Here is a 21,064-nt window from a genome sequence, read left to right as displayed (position 1 = left end):
CGCCGCGGCCGCCATTTTTGAATCGGGCAAACGCGTTTGCCCAGGCTCCGCCTTTCTGGCAGGGGTGCGGCGGGAAAGGTGGGGGGGAAGCGCGGCGGGAACTAGGTCCCGGGACTGTTGCTGCTGCTGCTGGGATCTCACGGATGCACGCGCCCTTTCACCCACAGTTTTCTAATTAGCGTTGAGTTTACCCAGCACCTGCCGTCGGCCAGCTTTTGCAAGTGACACCTGGGACAAAGGACCTTCGTGAAGCTGTTGCTGCGGCTCTGCAACGCTGTGGGCTCGGGGGAGGAGCCCCATCCCGAGGCCTAGCGCCCACCGTCTCCGTGCAGCTACAGGGCCACAGGTATACGCCAGGCATCATGAATATGACGGCTTATTACACCTGAATACCTACAAGAGCTTTGCAGTAGCCCCCCCCGCCGGCCTCCCCCCTGCCTTGCAACTTTCCTTGACCGGGTCTTCCAGGATGGTAGGCAGCACTCACCGTGTATATCTGCACGTGCAAAAAACGTGTTTCCTGCTGCTCATGACTCTATAAAAGTGACATATTGCATGTGCATATACCTACCCATGCTCCCTCCCACCTGCCTCTGGGATTTCCTGAAATCCCAAGTCCAGCAAGAATGTTCTAACTGAGTGAGGCAATGACAATTCCAGCATTGCCTAATTTCTGGCAAGTTCCCAGAAACCAAACCAAAAACCGGTTGACTTTAAAAAAAAAAAAAAAACCAGGTGTGTGGGTTGAATGGTGTTCCTCAAAGAGGTCATGACCTCAAAGAGGTCATGTTCAAGGTCTGACCTCCAGTACATATTTATTTATGTGACCTCGTTTGGAAATAAGGTCTTTGCAGATGTCACCAAGGTCAGAGGAGGTCATACTACATCAGGACAGATTTGGCAGCTTAAACCAACAAAAAATTTATCTTTTATAGTTCCGAGGCCAGAAATTTGAAATTAGTCTTATGGGGCCAAAATTAAGGTGTCAGCAAGACTGGTTTCTTCTGCAGGCTTCAGGGGAAAATCTGTTTTCTTGGGCTCATAGCTCCTTCTTGGCCCTTCACAGCCAGCGGCATAGCATCCTCTATCTCTTTGCTTCTGTCATCACACACCCTTCTTCTGTCGTAAACTCTCCCTGCCCCTTCCTCTTTATAAGGACATTTGTGATTATATTTAGCGCCCCCTGAGATAATCCAGGATAATCTTCTCACTTCAATATCCAGTTATACTAAGTCAATAGTCATATCTGCAAAGCACCTTGTGCCATATCCGGTAACATTCTTAGGTTCCAGAGGTGAGAGTGAAGAGACCTTCAGGGGCTATCATTCTGCCCAACACACCCACCAATCTCCTTTTTAGAATTAAGGTACCAAGAAGGATGCATAAATGAAGGAATTTCTATGTAAATTTTGATCTGGCCAAACCAAAGAACACTATGCACCTGTTAAAAATCAATTCTTCCACCCTTTCAACCCTTTCGTCCTTTCCTTATCAAGTTATAAAGATGCCCCCAGTTTTCCCTATAAAAAAAACCTTCTCTAGACCTTGCTCCTTCTAGATACCATGCACTAATTTCACTCAAGATCTCAAATGGAGGCTCTACAGACTTTAGTAGGTGATCTCTTTCCCTAACGTTTCCATCTTGTTTTCTAATTCATTGCACACTGGCCCCTGTGTAAATCCTCTTCTGAAACCGCTGACCCGGGTTCCCTTTCTCCTAATTGCCAAGTCCAGGCCTGCCTCTTTGACATCTGCAGTACTCAACTGCTTTGACAGTCTTTTCCTCCATACAAGTGTTTTTTGTTTTTGTTTTTTTCCCGTTTTGGTGACGCTGCACTTCCTGTTTCTCCTTACAACTTTCTCCTCTTTCCCTTTTTCCATTCCTGATCCATTTCATTCTAACCTGGCAATATTGTTGTTAGTAAAAACTTGGTCCTCTCTCTCTTCTGTCCAGTTAATGCCCCACCACTCTCTAAGGCCAAATGCTACTTTTCTAGATGGTTCCTGAACAACCTAGCATAGGAAACCTCAAAAACAAACTAATATTATCCCTAAAACTAGGCCCATTCCATTCAGACCTTTCTCTTTTAGTCTCTTAGAAACCCAAAATTAAAATGGCAACATGTTAAAACAGAATTTAAGGTCAAACAGACTTGAATTCAGAGCCTAACCAATATACAGTTTGGGATGTGGGTGGCCAGGACAAGCTTCGACCTCTCTGGAGACACTACTTCCAGAATACCCAAGGGTTGATATTTGTGGTCGACAGCAATGATCGGGAGCGAGTAAATGAGGCCCGGGAGGAGCTGATGAGGATGCTGGCAGAGGATGAGCTCCGGGATGCAGTGCTCCTTGTCTTTGCAAACAAACAGGATTTGCCTAATGCTATGAACGCTGCTGAGATCACAGACAAGTTGGGCCTGCATTCCCTGCGTCACCGCAACTGGTACATTCAGGCCACCTGTGCCACCAGCGGGGACGGGCTGTACGAAGGCCTGGACTGGCTGGCCAATCAGCTCAAAAACAAGAAGTGAGAGCCAGGCAGCCCTTTCCGACCACCCCACCCACCCCTGACATACCTACTGTCTCCCTGCCCCAGCCCTGCCCCAACCCTGCCCCTTCCTTCCCATTGCCAGTGTGGCCAGGGCCCTGGGTATCATGTCTGCATGCCCAACAAGAGCCTTGCCTCTCCTGCTTCCCCTCTGCTCCCCTGTCCATGACTAGTCCCCAGTTGCTGTTCTGATGATGAATCATTCCAATTTATCGGATTTAAAACAAAAAAAAAATCGTATATTACTATATACGTATAGTATATAGTAATACTAAATCGTATATTACTTGGATTTGTATTAAATATCTCCAGATTTTACTTTCTGTAAAATAGAAACAATACCTTAAAAACGGAGTAATGCTTAATACAGGTGCCCGGTCCACCTTACTTTTTTCTGGCTTCCAACTTCCCTGCCATCAAACATTCAGGTACAAAGTCTTTTTTCTGCCTCCTCAATTCTTAGACAATTGCAGTCAACACTTGACATTTCCTTACCTCCAGCCTCTCCCATCAAATCTAACATTCCACCAGCCAATTCTCTCTTCTTTGTTCCTATTACCCAGCTGTTCAAAAGCCCTCATGGACTTCCTGATCCCTAGAGCAGCCCCCTTATCCTCAAACCCCTAAGATTCACGTGTGTAACACATACCAGCCGGTACATATATTCTCACCTGGGCAAACAGGGAAAGGGAAAACCAGAAGCTCAGGGTGTAAGGTACTATAAATTGAATGTGTGGGTCCCCCAGATTCAAATGTTGATATCCTAACCCTCAATCTGATGGTTTTCAGAAATGAGCCATTGGGAAGTGATTAGGTCATGGGGCGGAGCCCTCATGCATGAGACTTCTAGTCTTATAAAAGAGACCCCACTGAACTCTCCATGCCTCCCTACCTCTGCTGTGTGAGGATATAGTGACCAGACTGCCATGTGTGAACCATGAAACAGCCTCTCACCAGACACCAAATCTGCTAGTGCCTTGATCTCAGACTTCTCAGCTCCCAGAACTGAGAGAAATAAATGTCTCTTTTATAACTCACCCGGCCCATGGTATTCTGTTCTAACAGGCCAAACATACTGAGACAGGAAGGGAGCATCTCTTTCAGAGATTGCAAGAGGCCCCCTTAATGGGAATACACATTGTCGTCCTAATATCACCATAATGTGGTTGAGAACTCTGGCCTCAAACATCAGGTCGCTTTACCCCAACCTTCTTCAATCAATTCTCCCCATCATTGCCCTGGGCAAACCTTCAACGGCCTTGGTCACAGCGATCCCTCTTTGCTTTCCACCCCAATGACTAAGCCCTGCACTTCCTACGGGTGGCAGCTCAAGCCTCTCTGCTACCATGAAGCTTGCCCCCCCTGTGCCAGCCCTCAGTCATCATTCCATTTCAGAATGTCCAACACGTTATTTCTGCAACTCATTTGCTATAAGACATTTGTTTCTTTTTTTTTTTTTTTAATTTTATTTATTTATGATAGGCACACAGTGAGAGAGAGAGAAGCAGAGACACAGGCAGAGGGAGAAGCAGGCTCCATGCACCGGGAGCCCGACGTGGGATTCGATCCCGGGTCTCCAGGATCACGCCCCGGGCCAAAGGCAGGCGCCAAACCGCTACGCCACCCAGGGATCCCAAGACATTTGTTTCTTAAGTTTTTTCTCACTAGATGGGTTTTCTCAAGGACAGGGACTGTAAACTTTTCTATATTTCCATCAATCTTCAGTAAATACATATTAGAAAAATAAGTAATATATTGAAAAAGTAAATGAGTGAATGAGCTCCAAAAAAGTAAACATTCAATAAAGGTTAATTGTCTGACATTTTGAATCAATTTTGTATGTTTTCAGATTTTTTAAGATCATAATTTTGTACACTAACTCTATTATAAGTGCTTATTATTTATAAAATGAAGTTTATAGTTCTAATTATCCTTTTTTGATAAGATGAAATTATCATAACTTCGATTATCTTGAATGAAAAACTCATGTGGCATGATTTTACTTTTTTATATTTATTAAACTAGAATCTTTAACAATATTGCATGTTTACCATATTCCTCTGCACATGAATATTATCTTAATTACAATATACTTGTTTTTGTACTTTCCTCTCTGAATATATTAAGTAAAATTTCACATAAAATGGAACATCTAAAAAATAAATAAGTAAAAAATTTAAAATTTTTTTTATTTTTTTTTTAATGTTTATTTATTTATGATAGTCACAGAGAGAGAGAGAGAGAGGCAGAGACACAGGCAGAGGGAGAAGCAGGCTCCATGCACCGGGAGCCTGACGTGGGATTCGATTCCGGGTCTCCAGGATCGCGCCCTGGGCCAAAGGCAGGCGCCAAACCGCTGCGCCACCCAGGGATCCCCTAAAAATTTTTTTTAAAAAAATGGAACGTCTATTCCCTATTTCTATTCTGGATTCATGGTTCCCTGAAGTCTGCCCTCTGATGACATAAGATTTCATCAAAGCACCATTTTTGTAGACTACTGATATTCAAATTTAGATGAGGAACCCTTTCTTTAACAAAGTATTGTGCAGATACTTACTACATACAAGAGAACTGCTCTGGTTGGGGGAAGAAAATGGGAAGACTCTGAGGCCCACTAACTCAGGTTCTTGTGCCCTAAACTGTAGATTGATATCACACCTCCAGGTGACCCTGGAAACCTTTGGGTGGAGTACCTGGGGCTACACAGAGCCCAACTTGAAAATTAGTTCTGAGCTTTATGTATATTTCAACTTTCTTCTAAAGTCAAAACAAATTTCTTAAAAGTCAGAAATATGTGAAATCTCAAGATTTACTTATGTTCAATATATTTGATATATTCACAGAGCCAAGCTGCTTGTGTATACATCATATATACTCGATACTCAGTACCTATTTATGTTTATTAATATGCAGTATTTGTATATAAGCATAAATTCATTCTCCTAAAAGCCCACTCCTAGCCCATTCTAAAAATAAAAACAAATATTTTTTTTTAAATTAAAGTGAATAAAAAAGATATCTGAACAGTTTGTCACCTTCAGAAAGAAAGCAAGGAGAGGAAGCCTCGGATCACTCAGGTTCTCAGCATCGCAGCCTCTGGCAGTTGGTGTAGATGGGCTGCCAGGCACTGAGACTGTGACGTCACATACAGCACACAGAGGAACCATGACTCTGTAGGCGCCAAGGACAAGTGATCTCCAAGAGTTTTGTGATGTTTAAGATGTAGGGAACATGTCCAGAAAAATACAGATCCATTAGTTTCTATTCGCATCATCTGACTTCCATAAATAATCACCAAAGCCATGTCTTTATAAATCAAAAATGAACTATTACATTTGGAAATGTGTGAGTTTTGTCTCATCATCTTATTACAGGAAACAACTGGCAGAAAGGGGTAGCCAAATACCAGGAAACATCAGTTTAGCTGATTCACCTGTTGTCGTTAAAAAATTAAATGGTTCTTTGCATCTGTTGGAAGTGAAAAAGTAACATCAAAATTTACATAACTTTGAGAGGGAGGGATGAATAAGTGCAACACAGAGGACCTTTAGGGCAGTAAAACTACTCTGCATGATACATAATAGTGGATACGTGTCATTACAAATTTGTTTAAACCACAGAATGTACAACAGGAAGAGTGAACCCTGATATAAGTGATGGATTTTGGATGAGAATGATGTGTCAGCGTAACAAGTGTACCATCCCGGTAGGAGATGAGGGAGGAGGGGCATGGGCAGAAGGCACACGGGACATCTGCTGTGAATTTAGAACTGCTCTAAAAATTAAGGTATATTTTTTAAAAACTCATATGACTTTCAGGCTTAATTTTATTTCCTGCTTTTATATTGGAACTATCGTATAGATTCAATCAGATATTTGAAAACCCTGTGGAAGTTTAAGCAGGCAAAATAGACAGCTTTGAGAATAAAAAATAGGATTGATTTTAGAAAGAGCTTTGTCTGGGATTTGCTTTGAAATAATCTGTTGTGGTGATGAGGGCAGGAGCAGGGAAGGAGCATAATGGCTAAAGGTATTCTTTAAACAAGAAAAGCCGTGGGGTGACAATTACTGAGGAGGCATTGATTATGCTGTTCTCTATAACTTTGTGTATGACATTTTTCCTAACTAAATTCTTTTTTTTTAATTTAATAAGCCTAAATTCTAAGGTGTTCAAAGGTCATACATTTTGCCCCAGTTTATGTAAAAAAAAAAAAAAAAAAAAACCTAAACTAAATTGTGACCAAAAAAAAAAAAATTTAATGGAAAAATAAATTTTTCCTACTTGACCATGTCTTCATTTAGAGAAGCAGCATTTTGTTGAGGACAGGAGCAAACCTTGATTTTAAATAATAGTTGTATGACATTAAAATCTCTAGAAGTTAGCTCTGTCATCTGAGTACTGGAAATAATAGTACCTACGTCATATGTAATACATTGACTTATTCACCTACTGATAAATATATGAAATATACATTCAATGACTGAAATTTATCCTAATGTTCTTATCTGTATTCAGCATATCACATAGTTTTTAATAAACTTCTTTCCCCATTAACCCACCAAGCAGTTCTTGCCAGGGTCACCAAAGACCTCCACGAAACTAAATCCAAGACATTGTCAGTCTTTATCTTAAATAAATCTCAACAGCATTAGTTCACACTAAATGCTCTTTGAAATTCTCCTTAGTTTCTTTGACATTATACCCTCTTGGTTTTCCTCCCACCTCTCTGATCACATGGCCAGGTTCCTTTTCTTGACTCATCCTTCCCCGGCCAGCCTTTAGTTTTTTATTTTTTTTTTAATTTTTTTTTATTTTATTTTATTTTTTTTTTTAATTTATGATAGCCACAGAGAGAGAGAGAGAGAGGCAGAGACACAGGCGGAGGGAGAAGCAGGCTTCATGCACCGGGAGCCCGATGTGGGATTCGATCCCGGGTCTCCAGGATCGCGCCCTGGGCCAAAGGCAGGCGCCAAACCGCTGCGCCACCCAGGGATCCCCCCGGCCAGCCTTTAAACGATACTCCCCAAGGCTCAGTCTTACGGTCTGGTCTCACTCAAAGCTCTTTCCCTGTGATGTCATTCGTGTCCATTGCCCTCAGTGCCTCTCAATTCATGCCTCCAGCCCAGATCATTCTCTGAGCTCCAAATTTATCCAGTTGTATCCTATGACATCTCCACTTAGATATTTCAAAGGTGCCCCAAAATCAAATATAAAAACCCAAACTTAAGCTCTTTTCTGTAAAACATGAATATTTATCTCAGAGAAAGGAACCACCAGCCATCTAGGTGGAAAAGCCTTAAACCGTGGGATGGCCTTGAAAATTTCTTCCCAATACCAGTCCGGTGTCAGGCCCTATGAATTCTGCTTTTAAATACCTTTCAAAAATATACACTTCTTCCTGTTTTTACTGCTATAACCAAATCCCAGCTTTCTGGTCTGATACCTGGTCTTAGCTTCCTGAATGCTCTTACTTTTTCTCCCTAACCCATTCTCCACAATGCAGTGTGAGCGATCTTTTAAGAAATAACATTCTGGGGGCGCCTGGGTGGCTCAGTTGGTTAAGTGACTGCCTTTGGTTCAGGGCTCAGATCATGATCCCAGGGTCCTGGGATTGAGCTCCCTGCTCAGCATGGAGCCTGCTTCTCCCTCTCCTCCCACTTGTGCCCCACTTGTGCTCTCTCTTGCTATCTCTCTCTCTAATAAATAATTTAAAAAAAAGAAAAAGAAAAAGAAAAATAACATTCTGAGCGTATTGCTCTCCTGCTTAAAATCTTTGAGTTGTTCCCACTGGTTTAAAAGACCAAAATCCTGGATGCCTGGGTGGCTCAGAGGTTGAGCACCTGCCTTCGGCTCAGTGAGTGTGGCTAACCGTGTGTCACCCAAGGACCCCCAGGTGCTTTGGGCTGTAAAGGAAGCTGCTCTCCATGCTCAGGTGCAGGCTTTTGTATTACTGTACACGGTCTTTTCTCTGAAGACAACGACCAGAATGACCAGAATCACAGTTGCCAGGTCTTGGGGTGGTTGCATGTTTAGCTTTTTGAGAACCTGCCAAACTGGTTTCCAGAGGGCCCCTCTGCACTATGGTTCCACCAGCAGCGTGACCTGCAAGTGATCATGTTTCTCCTCGTCCCAGGTGATCCCCCGTTTCTCCTCGTCCCAGGTGAGCCAGTTTCTCCTCGTGTCCCTGCCGGAATTCCTGTTTCCCCCCGGGTCTCACTGTAACGTCCTGATGGGGACGCAGGGTTGGCTCCTCGCGGCTCTGACCTGCACCTGCCTGGTGGCCAGTGGTGCTGGGCATCTCCTCGTGTGCTTACTCACCACGTGTGTGTCCTCTTCAGTCAAACGTCTCTTCATGCCTTTGTCCGACTTCTAATTTGATGGATTTTTTTTTTACATCAAGTTTTGAGGGTTCTTTATATATTCTATACGCCAGCCTTTTGTTGGATACATGGTTTGCAAATATTTTCTTCCATTCTGTAGCTTCTGTTTTCAACCTTGTCATAAGGTCTTTCAACAGAGTAAAATCTTGAATACTGATAAATCCAGTTTATAAATTCACCTCTTATGGATCATAAGTTTGGCGTCAAGTCTAAGAACTTTTTGCCTAGCTCTAGATCCCAAAGATTCTCTTCTATTCTTTTCTAGAATTTTTCATAGTTTAACATTTAAGTTTCTGCTCCATTTTGAATTGATTTTTGTTGAAGGTACTAGACTACGTCAAAACTCATCTTTTTAACTGTGAAAAACCAGATATCCAATTGCTCCAACACCGTTTGTTGAAAGGCTCTCTTTCACTCTTTTTTTTTTTTCTCTTTCATTCTTTGAATGGCTTTTGTCAAAAGTCAGTTGAGTATTTGTGTGGGTCTATTTTCAGGGTTCTCTGTTCATTTTGGTTCCATTGATCGAAGTGACTGTCTGTCTTGGGTGTACCACACAATCTTGATTACCGTAGCTGTATAGTAAGTCTTACAGCTGTATGAGGAGTACTGCCATGGCTATATAATAAGTACACTTTCTTCTTCTTTTTTTCTGAATTGTTGTAGCTATTCTTGTTCCTTGCCTCTCCATATAGATTTTAGAATAATCTTATTTATAGCTATAAAAATCCTTGCTGAGATTCTGATAAGAATTGCATTAAACTTGTATATCAACCTGGGGAAAATTGACATCTTTACTATGGTGAATCTTCCAGTCTGTGAGCTTCCAGTCCATGAACTTCCAGTCCATTTATTTACATCTTCAATTTCCTTCATCAGCATTCTGAGATTTGGAGCATAGAAGTCCTATTCATATTTTGTTAGATTTATGTCTAAGTATTTCTGTCTCTGTCTCTCTCTCTCTCTCTGAGTGATTATAAATGGTATTGCCTTTTAAATTTCGGTGACCTAGCGTTCATTGCTACTATATAGAAAAACAAATAATTTTAGATATTTATCTGGTACACTACAACCTTGCTGAACTTTAACCTGTTCTAGTCTTTTTGTAGATTCTTTGGAATTTTTTATGCAGACAACAGTGCCGTCTGCAAAACGAAGACTTGTTTCTTTTTCTCTGATCTGTATACCTTTTATTTCCTTCTCATGATTTATTGCACTGGCTAGAAATTGAAGCAATATATTGAAGAAGAGTGGTGAGAATGCACATCCTTGCCTTGCTCCCAATTTAAAAAAGAAAGAACAGCAGCATGCAGTCTTTCACCCTTACATATGTCAGCTATAGGGTTTTTTTTTTTTTTTTTGGTAGCTCCTCTTTATCAAGTTGACAAAATTCTCTGTTTTTCTTATTTTTCTGGGAGGATGCTGAACAAGTGTTGAAGTTTGTCAAATGCTTTCTCTGCACTGATTGACATGAGCATGTGATCTTTCTTCTTTGCCTGGTAACCTGGTGGATTATACAAATCGACTCTCAAATGTTGAACCAGCTTTGTATACTTGAAAACCCCATTCTGTCATGGTATATAATTCATTTTTTATATAGCTGAATTCTATTTCTAATATTTTGTCAAAGATTTTTCCATCTGTATTCAGGAGTGATATTGGCTGTAGTTTTGCTTTGCTTTGCTTTCTCCCACTGTGCTTGTCTGGTTTTGGTATGAGACTAATACTACCTCCATAAAATGAGTTGGGAAATATTCTCTCCTCTTGTATTTTCAGTAAGAAATTGTGAAGTTGTTGTTAATCTCTTTTAAACACTTCTCTAATGAAATTAGAGAATTAGAGTTAGAATTCTCTAATGAAATTTTATAAGAAAATCTGATCTTGGGGCCTAGGTGGCTCAGTGGTTGGGCATCTGCCTTTACCTTAGGGTGTGATCCCGGGGTCCCGGGATCAAGTCCCGCGTCGGGCTCCCTGCATGGAGCCTGCTTCTCCCTCTGCCTGGGTCTCTGCCTCTCTCTCTCTGTGTCTCTCATGAATAAATAAATAAAAATCTTTTTTAAAAAATGATCTTGGAGATGTCTTTTTTTAGCAGCTTTTAAATTGCTAATTCAATTTACCTAATAGTTTATAGAACTATTCAAATTATCTAATCATGTTGAGGGAGTTATGGTAGTTTGTGCTTTCCAAGGAAGTGATCCATTATTTTGTCTAAATTGCCAAGGTTATATGTAGAGTTATTCATAGTATCTATCTCTTTATTGTCCTTTTGATGTCTGCAGTTTCGTAGTCCATTTAATTCCTGATATTAGTAATCTGTTTCTTCTCTTTTTCCTTTGTCAATCTTACAAGAGGTTTGTTAATTTTATTGGTGTTTTCAAAGAACCAGCTCTTGTATCATTGATTTTCCTGTTACTTTTCTCTGTTCAATTTCATTGATTTCTTTTCTTTCATCCTTCTGTTTTCTTTGCACTTATTTTTATTTTCTTTTTGAGGTTCTTGAAGTAAGGACTTAGATTAATGACTTGAGGCTTTCCCTTTTTTCTAAGGTATGCATTTCATTTCTCCTATAAGTTTCCCTTTCAGAGCTGTTTTAGCTAGGTGTGTCCCACACATTTTTCTATTATTTTTATATTCATTCAGTTCAGCATATTTTTTGTTACTCTGAAACACTTGCCTTATTTGCCCTATGGATTATTTTGTAGTGCGCTGCTTAATTTCCAAGTGTTTGAAGATTTTCTTGGTGTCTCATATTACTGGTTTATAAAATAATTCCAGCGTGGCCAAGAAATACATTTTATATGATTCAAATTCCTTTACATTTGTTAGAGTTTGGTTTCTAGCCCAGGGTATGTTCTTTCTTGATACATGTTCCACGGGCACTTGAAAAAAATGAACAATTCTGCTGTGGTTGGGTGGAATATTCAATAAATGTCAGCTGGATCCTGCTGGTTGATGGCATGGAGTTCTTCTATATCCCTGCTGATTTTTTGAACATTTATCCTATCAAGTAATTGGTAAGAAAGGAGTGAAGTGTCCAAGTATGATTGTAGATTTGTCTATTCTTTCAATTCTGTAGGTTTTTGCTTTGCACGTTTGCATCCGTATTGGTTGGTATGGACACGTGTATGAGTGCTGTGTCTTGTTGGTCTGATTATTCCATCACTTTATTTCTTTATCCAGATTTGCAGCATGTTCAGCCATTCTTTCTTCAAGTACTTTGTTCAGCCTTGCTTTTCCACCTGTCTTCTAGGACTCTAATAACAGTATCACATCTTTTGTTATTGTATAGCTACTTGAGGCTCTCTTCTTTTTTTTTTTCCTTTTTTCTTTTTTATTACTTCTGTACTCAGACTGAGTGATTTCTATTCTTCTGTCTTCCAGCTCACTGAGTCTTTCTTCTGTTCCTTCCAACCTACTGTTAAGCCCATATCCTGAGATTTTTATTGTGCATACCTTTGGTTCTAAAATTTCCATTTAGTTATGATTTATAGCTTCTATTTCTCTGATGACACTTCCTATTTTTTTTCCTGAGGCTTTCTTATTTTTTTCATTTGTTTCAACTCTGTTTATAATGGCTCACTGAAACATTTTTATCATGACTGCTTTAAAACCCATGTCACATGTTCCATAGTTAATATCTTCAGGATCATAACTTAATTATTGATAGATTTTAGAAGAGAATATTAAAATTTCTCCCATTACATAGATTTTCCTTGATACAAACAGTTTTTCAGCTTCTTGCACCCTGCACCATCACTGGAACATGTGGTAACTTTGCTCTTCCTCAGTGGCTTCTATTGTCTGTCATCTGTCATTCTGACTTCATTCCTAAACCTGTGTCTTATGCAACAACTTCCCAACAGCTTCTAAGTCCTTTCATTATTTTTAATATATTGCCTACAGTTATAATGACCTCTTTCTCCACAAAATTCACTTACAAACAGAAGTGTCTTTAGATGTGTTCTGAGCTTTGAACACTATTTATATATGTAGTTCTAAGCATAACCCAATAGTACTAAGAAACCCAATATTTCCGAAGAGTATTTGTTGAGGGCAGCCCCAGTGGCTCAGTGGTTTAGCGCCGCCTTCAGCCCAGGGCGTGATCCTGGAGACCCAGGATCAAGTCCCATGTCGAGCTCCCTGCATGGAGCCTGCTTCTCCCTCTGCCTGTGTCTCTGCCTCTCTCTCCGCGTCTCTCGTGAATAAATAAATAAATAATCTTTTTTAAAAAAAAGAGTGTTTGTTGAGAGCATTAGTTCTATGTCTACATAGGTTACAATATATGAGGTTCATTTTTAAAAAGATTTTATTTTTTTTAAGATTTTACTTATTTGAGTGAGAGTGTGAGCAAGAGAGAGAAAAGGTGTAGGGAGAGAGGCAGAGGGGGAGGGAGAAGCAGACTCCTTGCTGAGCAGGGAGCCCAATTGGGGCTCAATCCCAGACCCTGGGATCATGACCTGAGCTGAAGCCAGATGCTTAGCCAACTAAGCCACCCAAGTGCCCCTATGATTTTATTTACTTAGGGAGAGAGGGAGAGCAATAGAGCAAGCACAGGGCAGGGGCAGAGAGAGAGGGAGAGAGAGAATTCCAAGCCAACTCTGCACTAAGTGCGGAGCCCTACACAGAACTCAGTCTCACAACCCTGAGATCATGACCTGAGCCAAAATCAAGAGTTGGATGCTTAACCAACTGAGCCACCCAGGTGCCCCAATGAGATTCTATAAATTACAAGAGAAAATAAAGTTCTAACACTAATAACAAGAAACTTTCTTGTTTGGAATATCTGTGCATTCATTAACTAATGAATTATATTGCACAGTTGACATTTTATTATTTAAAGTAAAAATAATTGAAGGGACTATCTTACAGACTGGGGACGACTTGCATACCCCATGCTATTGGCTGGGAGAGGACTGGCATCCTCTGTGCTGGGAACCTGGGGGAGACTAGTATACTCGGTGCTGCAGAATAAAGGAAGGTTGGTACACTCTGTGTTAGAAACTATCAGATTGTGTTATCCTGTGATGTGAACAAACATTTTACAAAAGCAGAAAACAAGTGAAGTCTCTGAAAAAAAAAAAAAAAGTCCAAAATGACTAAAAGATTTTTCCTGACCAATTCAGAGTAAGAAAATAACATCAGTATAGTGCTTTATAGTTTAAAAAATATTTTTCACATTATTTAAGGATAGACATTGATTAGGATAGACAATTATCAAGTTAACATATAACAAAAGAGAATGGCTTGATGCCTAATTTGTTCCAAGTTCCTCTGACCAAAGTATTGCACAAGGTAGAACAGGGAGCCTGGTTTTCCTCTGCTTATGTCTCTGCCTTTCTCTGTGTGTTTTTCGTGAATAAATGAAAATCTTTAAAATAAAATTTTTTTTAACTGCACATTGAGGAAGGAAATTTTAAAATTGTGATTTTTTTTGCAGCAACCTCTTTGATATCAGCCATAGCAACTTCTTCTGAGACATGTCTCTGGAGGCAAGGGAAACAAAAGCAAAAATGAACTATTGGGACTTCTTCAAGATAAAAAGCTTCTACACAGTGAAGGAAACAATCAACAAAACTAAAAAGCAACCTTCAAAATGGGAGAAGGTATTTGCAAATGACATGTCTGAAAAAGGGTCAGCATCCAAAATCTGTAAAGAATTTATCAAACTCAACACCCCAAAAACAAATAACCCAGTAAGAAACGGGCAGAAGACATGAGTAGATATTTTTCCAAAGAAGATAGATGTATAGATGGCCAGCCGACACATGACAAGACGCTCAACATCACTCATCATTAGGGGAAAACAAATCAAAACTACAATAAGCTATCACATTACACCTGTCAGAATGGCTAAAACTCACAACAGGTGTTGGCAAGGCTGTGGAGAAAGGGGAACCCTCTTGGACTGTTGGTAGGGATGCAATGCAAAGCAAACTGGTGCAGGCACTCTGGGAAACAGTATTAGAGGCTCCTCAAAAAGTTAAAAATAGAGCCACCCTATGATCCAGCAATCGCACTACTAGGTATTTATGCAAAGGATACAAAAATGCTGACTCAAAGGGGCATGTGCACCCTGATGTTCATAGCAGCATTATCACCAACAAACTACGGAGGGAGCCCAAATGTCCATCGACTGATGAATGGATAAAGAAGAGGTAGTGTACACACACACACACACACACACACACACACACACACACACACACACACTGAAATACTACTCAGCCATGAAAAGGAATGAAATCTTGCCATTTGCAATGACATGGATGGGACTAGAGAGTATTATGCTAAGCAAAATAAGTCGGAGAAAGACAAATACCATACGATTTCACTCATGTGCAATTTAAGAAACAAAACAGATGAATATAGGGGAAATGAGAGAGAGACAAACTATGAGACAGACTCTGTAGAGAACAAACAGGATTGATGGAGGGAGGTGGGTGGGGGTGATGGGGATCAAGGAGGGCACTTGTGATCATCACTGGGTGTTATATGTAAGTGATGAATCACTAAATTCTACTCTAACTAATATTACACTGTTAACTAACTAGAATTTCAATTAAAACTTGAAACAAATGAAAACTAGGATTTTTAGGGATATTTTCTTACAATGAAAAGAATACACCATTGGTATCTGTAGACACATTTTTTCCTGGTGATGATAAACAGGTAATTGCTTTCTTTAAAGTTTTTGCTGTTGCTAATTAATATTACCATTGTAAGAAGATCCTGGTAAGGGGCACCTGGGTGGCTCAGCAGTTGAGCATCATCTGCCTTTGGTTCAGGGTGTGATCCCAGGGGTCCTGGGATCGAGTCCCACATTGAGCTCCCCACAGAGAGCCTGCTTCTCCCTCTGCCTCTCTCTGTGTCTCTCGTGAATAAATAATATCTTAAATAAAAGAAAGAAGTTTAAACAACATGGGAATAAGTGATGTAAAGGGCAGCCCTCCACCCCCACCCACCCAGGGGCTGAGAATTCAAGGAAGAGCATTCCCAGGTTGGCATCTGATTGCTGTTGCAGTGGAGCCATGGCCCACTGGATGGCCAAGGTAGCACTGTGACGCTGAGTGATGGAACTTGCTGGAAGCCCCCCCAGGATGCCACCACACAACCAACCACCCGAAGGCCTACCTGGGGAACGTGCCGGCTGGTGGGCCTCGGGATCTGAGCCAGGTGGTGGAGAAGCTGCAGCTCCACAGGAGCTGGGCCACCTCGGGGTACCAGAACCCCACAGAAAGCTCCCCTCCCCCCGCCCCAGGTCTCTCCAGAACATCGCATCTTGCCAGTTGTCACAGGGAAGTTCTCCAGCCCTGGCCTCCTCTTTGCAGAAGCAGTGAGGGTGGGGTTGGAGCTGAGGGATACTAGAACAGCCACGTCACCCCTGTTCCTTCCTATTATGAGTGATGCAAAATATCACACAGAACACTCTCGCTAATGATCTGATTTCTAAGTAATTTTGGTAGAAGACTTTACCTGAGGTAAAAGGCACTTGTATTTGCTGCTGCTTAGAGCCCCTATGTGGGTCCTGTTCCAGACCTGTCATTCCCACTGTCACCTTCAGGCCCCATCAGACAGGCTGCCGAAGGACACTGTGGACTCTGCCAGGGCTGAACTGTCCTCTGCAGTGGCTGGTATTAAACCACCACGACGACGTGGGTCAAGTTTTGCCCCTTCCTTCCTCCCTCCCATCCTTTTAACAAGCGATTTTTGAAAACACACTGGTGTACGTAAACAACATGGTAAAAAAAAAAAAAAAAAAAAAAGTCTCTGTCCTCTTCAGGAGCCCAAGCTTTAATGGAAAAAACCAACAAAGTAGAAAAGTAAAATATAGAGAATGTTGGTGATGATTCGGGCATGCAGCAAGTCAGGGAGGAAAGGGAGATAGAAGTGTTAGGGACGGGGGCAACTTTGAACAGGATGGTCAGAGGAGGCTTTACGAGGGGCTAACCCTTGGGCTCAGGTCTGATGTTTGGGGGGGTATGACAGGTAGAGAGGAAGGCTGTTTCGTGGTGGAGTCTTGATTATGCATTTTCAAGCAGATGCGGGGGTGGCTGCAGGACGAAGGGAGAAAGCAGTCATCAGGGAGGCCGGAGCCAGACTGTGCCCAAATCATCTCGGTGCTGTCATGGTTGGAACACTCAGGAGTTCAAGAGTAATTCAGCATATTCTCTTGGTTTAAAATATGAGTGTTCTATTGGAATTTCACTGCCAGTTTATCCACCGCAACGCCAATTAGAAGATCTCACTTTAGAGATCCCTGGGTGGCGCAGAGGTTTAGCGCCTGCCTTTGGCCCAGGGCGCGATCCTGGAGACCCAGGATCGAATCCCACGTCGGGCTCCAGGTGCACGGAGCCTGCTTCTCCCTCTGCCTGTGTCTCTGCCTCTCTCTCTCTGTGTGACTATCATAAATAAATAATAAAAAATAAATAAATAAATAATAAAAAAAAGAAGATCTCACTTTAGCATTTCATATCCTCAAACGGTTAGTGCAACAAACCTCCACATAGACCTTTAACTAACTTATATTCTAAAACGTGTACTTTGGGGTTTTGCCGACAGAAGGTTTAACCCAGAATTTGATAACAAATAAGTAGTACATAGTTTGGAACAAACAGCCTCAGAGAAACAAAGATATTAATAGGGGAAAACAGTAAATGTATTATTTTTATTAAAGTGTATCAATACCTAGAAACAATAAAGGGTACATTATAAATATGGATACAAAATAAGTAGATCACTTGAAATAGAAAAGTTTAACCATAAGTTACTTTTAAAAGGATATCAATGGAACAAATCATAAATTTGTTAACTGTAAATGCTACTGTATGTAAGAATATAAACCTTTAAAATCTTGTTTAGATTTTTAAATAACTACAGCATGACTAAATGTTCAGGATCCCTTAGGCATAAATATTATTACTTAGAGACACCTAGCAAACCAAATACAGCTGACCTCTGAACAAAATGTGTTGAAACTACACAGGGCCTCTTACGTGCAGATTTTTCTGCAGTATAATACTGTAAATGTGTTTTCATTATGGGATTTTAATTTTTTTCTCTAGATTATCGTTAGAATACAGTATATAATGCATATAACATACAAAATGTGCTTGTCACCTCTTTACGTTATCGGTAAGGCCTCCGGTCCACGGTAGGCTGTTGGTATTTGTTTCAGGGGAGTCAGAAGTTACACATGAATTTTTGACTACGTGGGGAGTTGATGCCCCAACCCACATTGTTCAAGGACCAACTGTAATTTATTGTGCTGTATTATTGTTGTTTTAAAATGTACTGCAGTTTTGCTTATAAAGGTGTTAATTCATTAACTGAGTAATATTGTTAAGACAATACTGACTTATATACTTGCTACACTTTGAGTATTTGAAGAAATTTTTTTTTTTAAGATTTTATTTGAGAGACAGAGTGTGAGAGAGAGCATAAGTACGGGCAAGTGGAGAGGGAGAGGGACAAGCAGACTCCCCGCTGAGCAGGGGGCCTGATTCGGGGCTTGATCCCAGGACTTGAGATCATTACCTGAGCCAAAGTCAGGGACAACCAACTGAGCCACCCAGGCGCCCCTGGAGGAATTACTTTTGAGGGGGGCTTTGTGCATTTGAACCTCATTTGAGTTACTAATAATCACACTGACAAATTCAGGAAAGTTCCCCACCACCACTGAGATTATCCACCAGAATCAAAGCAGGTTCCCTGTGTCACACGCAAAAAAAATTTCTAAATTCTATGTCCATACATTTCAATCAGGGTCAAACGGGAAGAAGGGATGCAGAAGTAAAGCTGCAGTAACAATTTTAAATACTGTACTCCATTTTCCCTGAAATCTTTCTCTTAGTCTAATGGTCTAAATTTTACCCAGAACCAAGAAAAGTATTTCTTCAGTTTTCTAAAAATTTAAATAGTTCCTGTATTTTCAAATTATATATGATCACTAACCTATATTAAAGCACAAAGTTAGCAAAAGATTTAAAAAAACGTTAACCTCAAATAAATATAATTTTTATCATATGTTCCAGTACCTTTGTTCTACTTATCTTTTTCAGCTTGGTAGGAAGGCTGTATATTTCTTTTAAATGTTTAAAAGCAAATGATATTTTAATTTCCTCCTCTCTCTAAAAATGGTAGAAAAATCCATTTTAAAATAGAGGCAAAAAGTCCTTGAAACATTTTTCCTCTCCTCAAAACAAACCTATACTTGGTATACATTTTTAAAAGTTTTTAATATGGGAGATGATCATTATGAAACAATTTTCTTTTTATAAATAACTAGGTCTGACACAGTGACATATCCATGGGGCACACAAGAAACATACTGTGCGTAACATATGTATGAGATATACCATTGCCTTATACAGTATCCCAAACTTAAAAAACTGAATTACATTCACTGATTTATTTACCTATGTTAGATATAGCAAACTACTATCATTTAAGATAAAACAATATTGATGTTCAAAGCACTTCTGTAGCTGATACAGAAGGTATGTGTTTGCACCATAACCAGATAACTGACAACTAAGCACACAAACCACAGACATAAATAATATACTATCCGCTATGAACAAGTTCTAGTCAAGGCTCCATGTCACAACATCTAGTGGCTGAAAACTAAAAAGCACCTAGTAAAAAAAAAAAAAAAGATATTTAAATAAATGCTTTTGTGCAAATCGAACAGGTTCACTTAGCAAACCCTCAGCAATACTGACCATAAAGACAACAAACAAACAAACAAACAAAAAGACAACAAACATTATATATCAGTCTCATGCTTGAGAAGATTCCGCCTCCTTGGTCTGCTTCCAAGAGTTCACTGTAGGTAGGTCACCCACATTTATGTTACGTCTCAACAGAAGCAGAGTTCATAGCTGTGCATGTGATGGCATCCTGTCAGGGTATAAGCAATCTCAAAACCTCAGTTGCATTTATCAGTTCCACTTTTCGATCTTGACAGTGTAAGGAATATGCATTCTCAAATACACAGAGGTACTCAATGTGTACTTTCCAACTTACATACAGGAATACGCTTGTTCTCTATAATGTGTATTTAAGAAGGGCTCGAGACTTTCTTAATAAAATCTAGATGGCAAATGAAATTTTCTAAGTCATGAAAGGCTATTCGAAAGCTATTAAATAAATTCTATCCCAATTACTGTGATTAATTTTAAATACACTTTATTCTGAATGATTCAAGTAGTATCTTTAAGCAAATTTATAATGTACAGAGTTCAGCCTTGCCAATATGGAGACTTAATTTAAAAAAAGAAAAAGAAAAAGAAAGAAAACTAGTCAAAGCCTCTGGCCAGAGATAAAATTGCAAATGATTTTAGGCTTTCTAACAAAGGACTTAAAATTTCTCACAAAACCATAGCTCCTCTTTCTTGAAAAATGCATTCTCTAGTAGAATACCAAATTAGAAGACAGACTTGAACAAATCACACCCAAAGCATGATCCTTCACCATAAAATATTTTCCCACAGATCCAAGGAGATCAAAAATTATGACATGTAACCCAAAAACAGAAAGCTAGGGACCCAGGATATGAAAAACAGTATAAGAGACCAGATCACCAAAAGAACCATAAGCTCACAATCACATGACATTTGTACAAAAGTTTTAAAAATTAAAAAATAAATAAATACAGGCAATATAATTAAGTTAAAAATAAAAAGAAGGTTCATTTTCATAAAAGGACGTAAAAAACTTTGTGAATACTGTAACCACTATATAAATACAGGCATACCCCAGAGATATTGTGGGTTCAGTTCCAGACTACAACAAAGTAAATATTGTGAGTCAAATGAACTGCGTGGCTTCCCAGTGCATATAAAAATTATGTTTACACTATAGTCTACTAAGTGTGCAATAGCATTATATCTAAACAATGTACATATCTTAATTTAAAAATACTTTATTGCTAAAAAATGCTAACCATCATCTGAGCTTTCAGCAATCCGTAATTTTTTTGCTGGTGGAGGGTCATGCCGTGATGTTGATGGCTGCTGACTGATCAGGGTGGTGGTTGCTGAAGGTTGGGGGGACTGTGGCAATTTCTTAAAATAAGACAATAATGAAATCTGCCGCATTGATGGACTCTTCCTTTCACGAACAATTTCTCTGTAG

The 21,064-nt window shown here is 40.0% G+C and overlaps 1 protein-coding gene across 1 annotated transcript; it reads left to right on the top strand.

The window, feature by feature from the left end:
• The first annotated feature begins 1,386 nt into the window (after positions 1–1,386).
• LOC121471710 (ADP-ribosylation factor 3-like) lies at positions 1,387–2,677 on the top strand. The gene is made up of 2 exons (XM_041722475.1): positions 1,387–1,402; positions 2,152–2,677. The coding sequence occupies exons 1-2, from the start codon at positions 1,387–1,389 to the stop codon at positions 2,532–2,534; spliced, it is 399 nt and encodes a 132-aa protein (XP_041578409.1). The 3' UTR covers positions 2,535–2,677.
• The last annotated feature ends 18,387 nt before the right edge of the window (positions 2,678–21,064 follow it).

This window comes from Vulpes lagopus, chromosome 11 (assembly GCF_018345385.1).
Source record: "Vulpes lagopus strain Blue_001 chromosome 11, ASM1834538v1, whole genome shotgun sequence".
NCBI lineage: Eukaryota > Metazoa > Chordata > Mammalia > Carnivora > Canidae > Vulpes > Vulpes lagopus.
The sequence above is the reverse complement of the archived record's forward strand: the minus strand, read 5'-3'. Positions and strand labels throughout refer to the sequence as shown.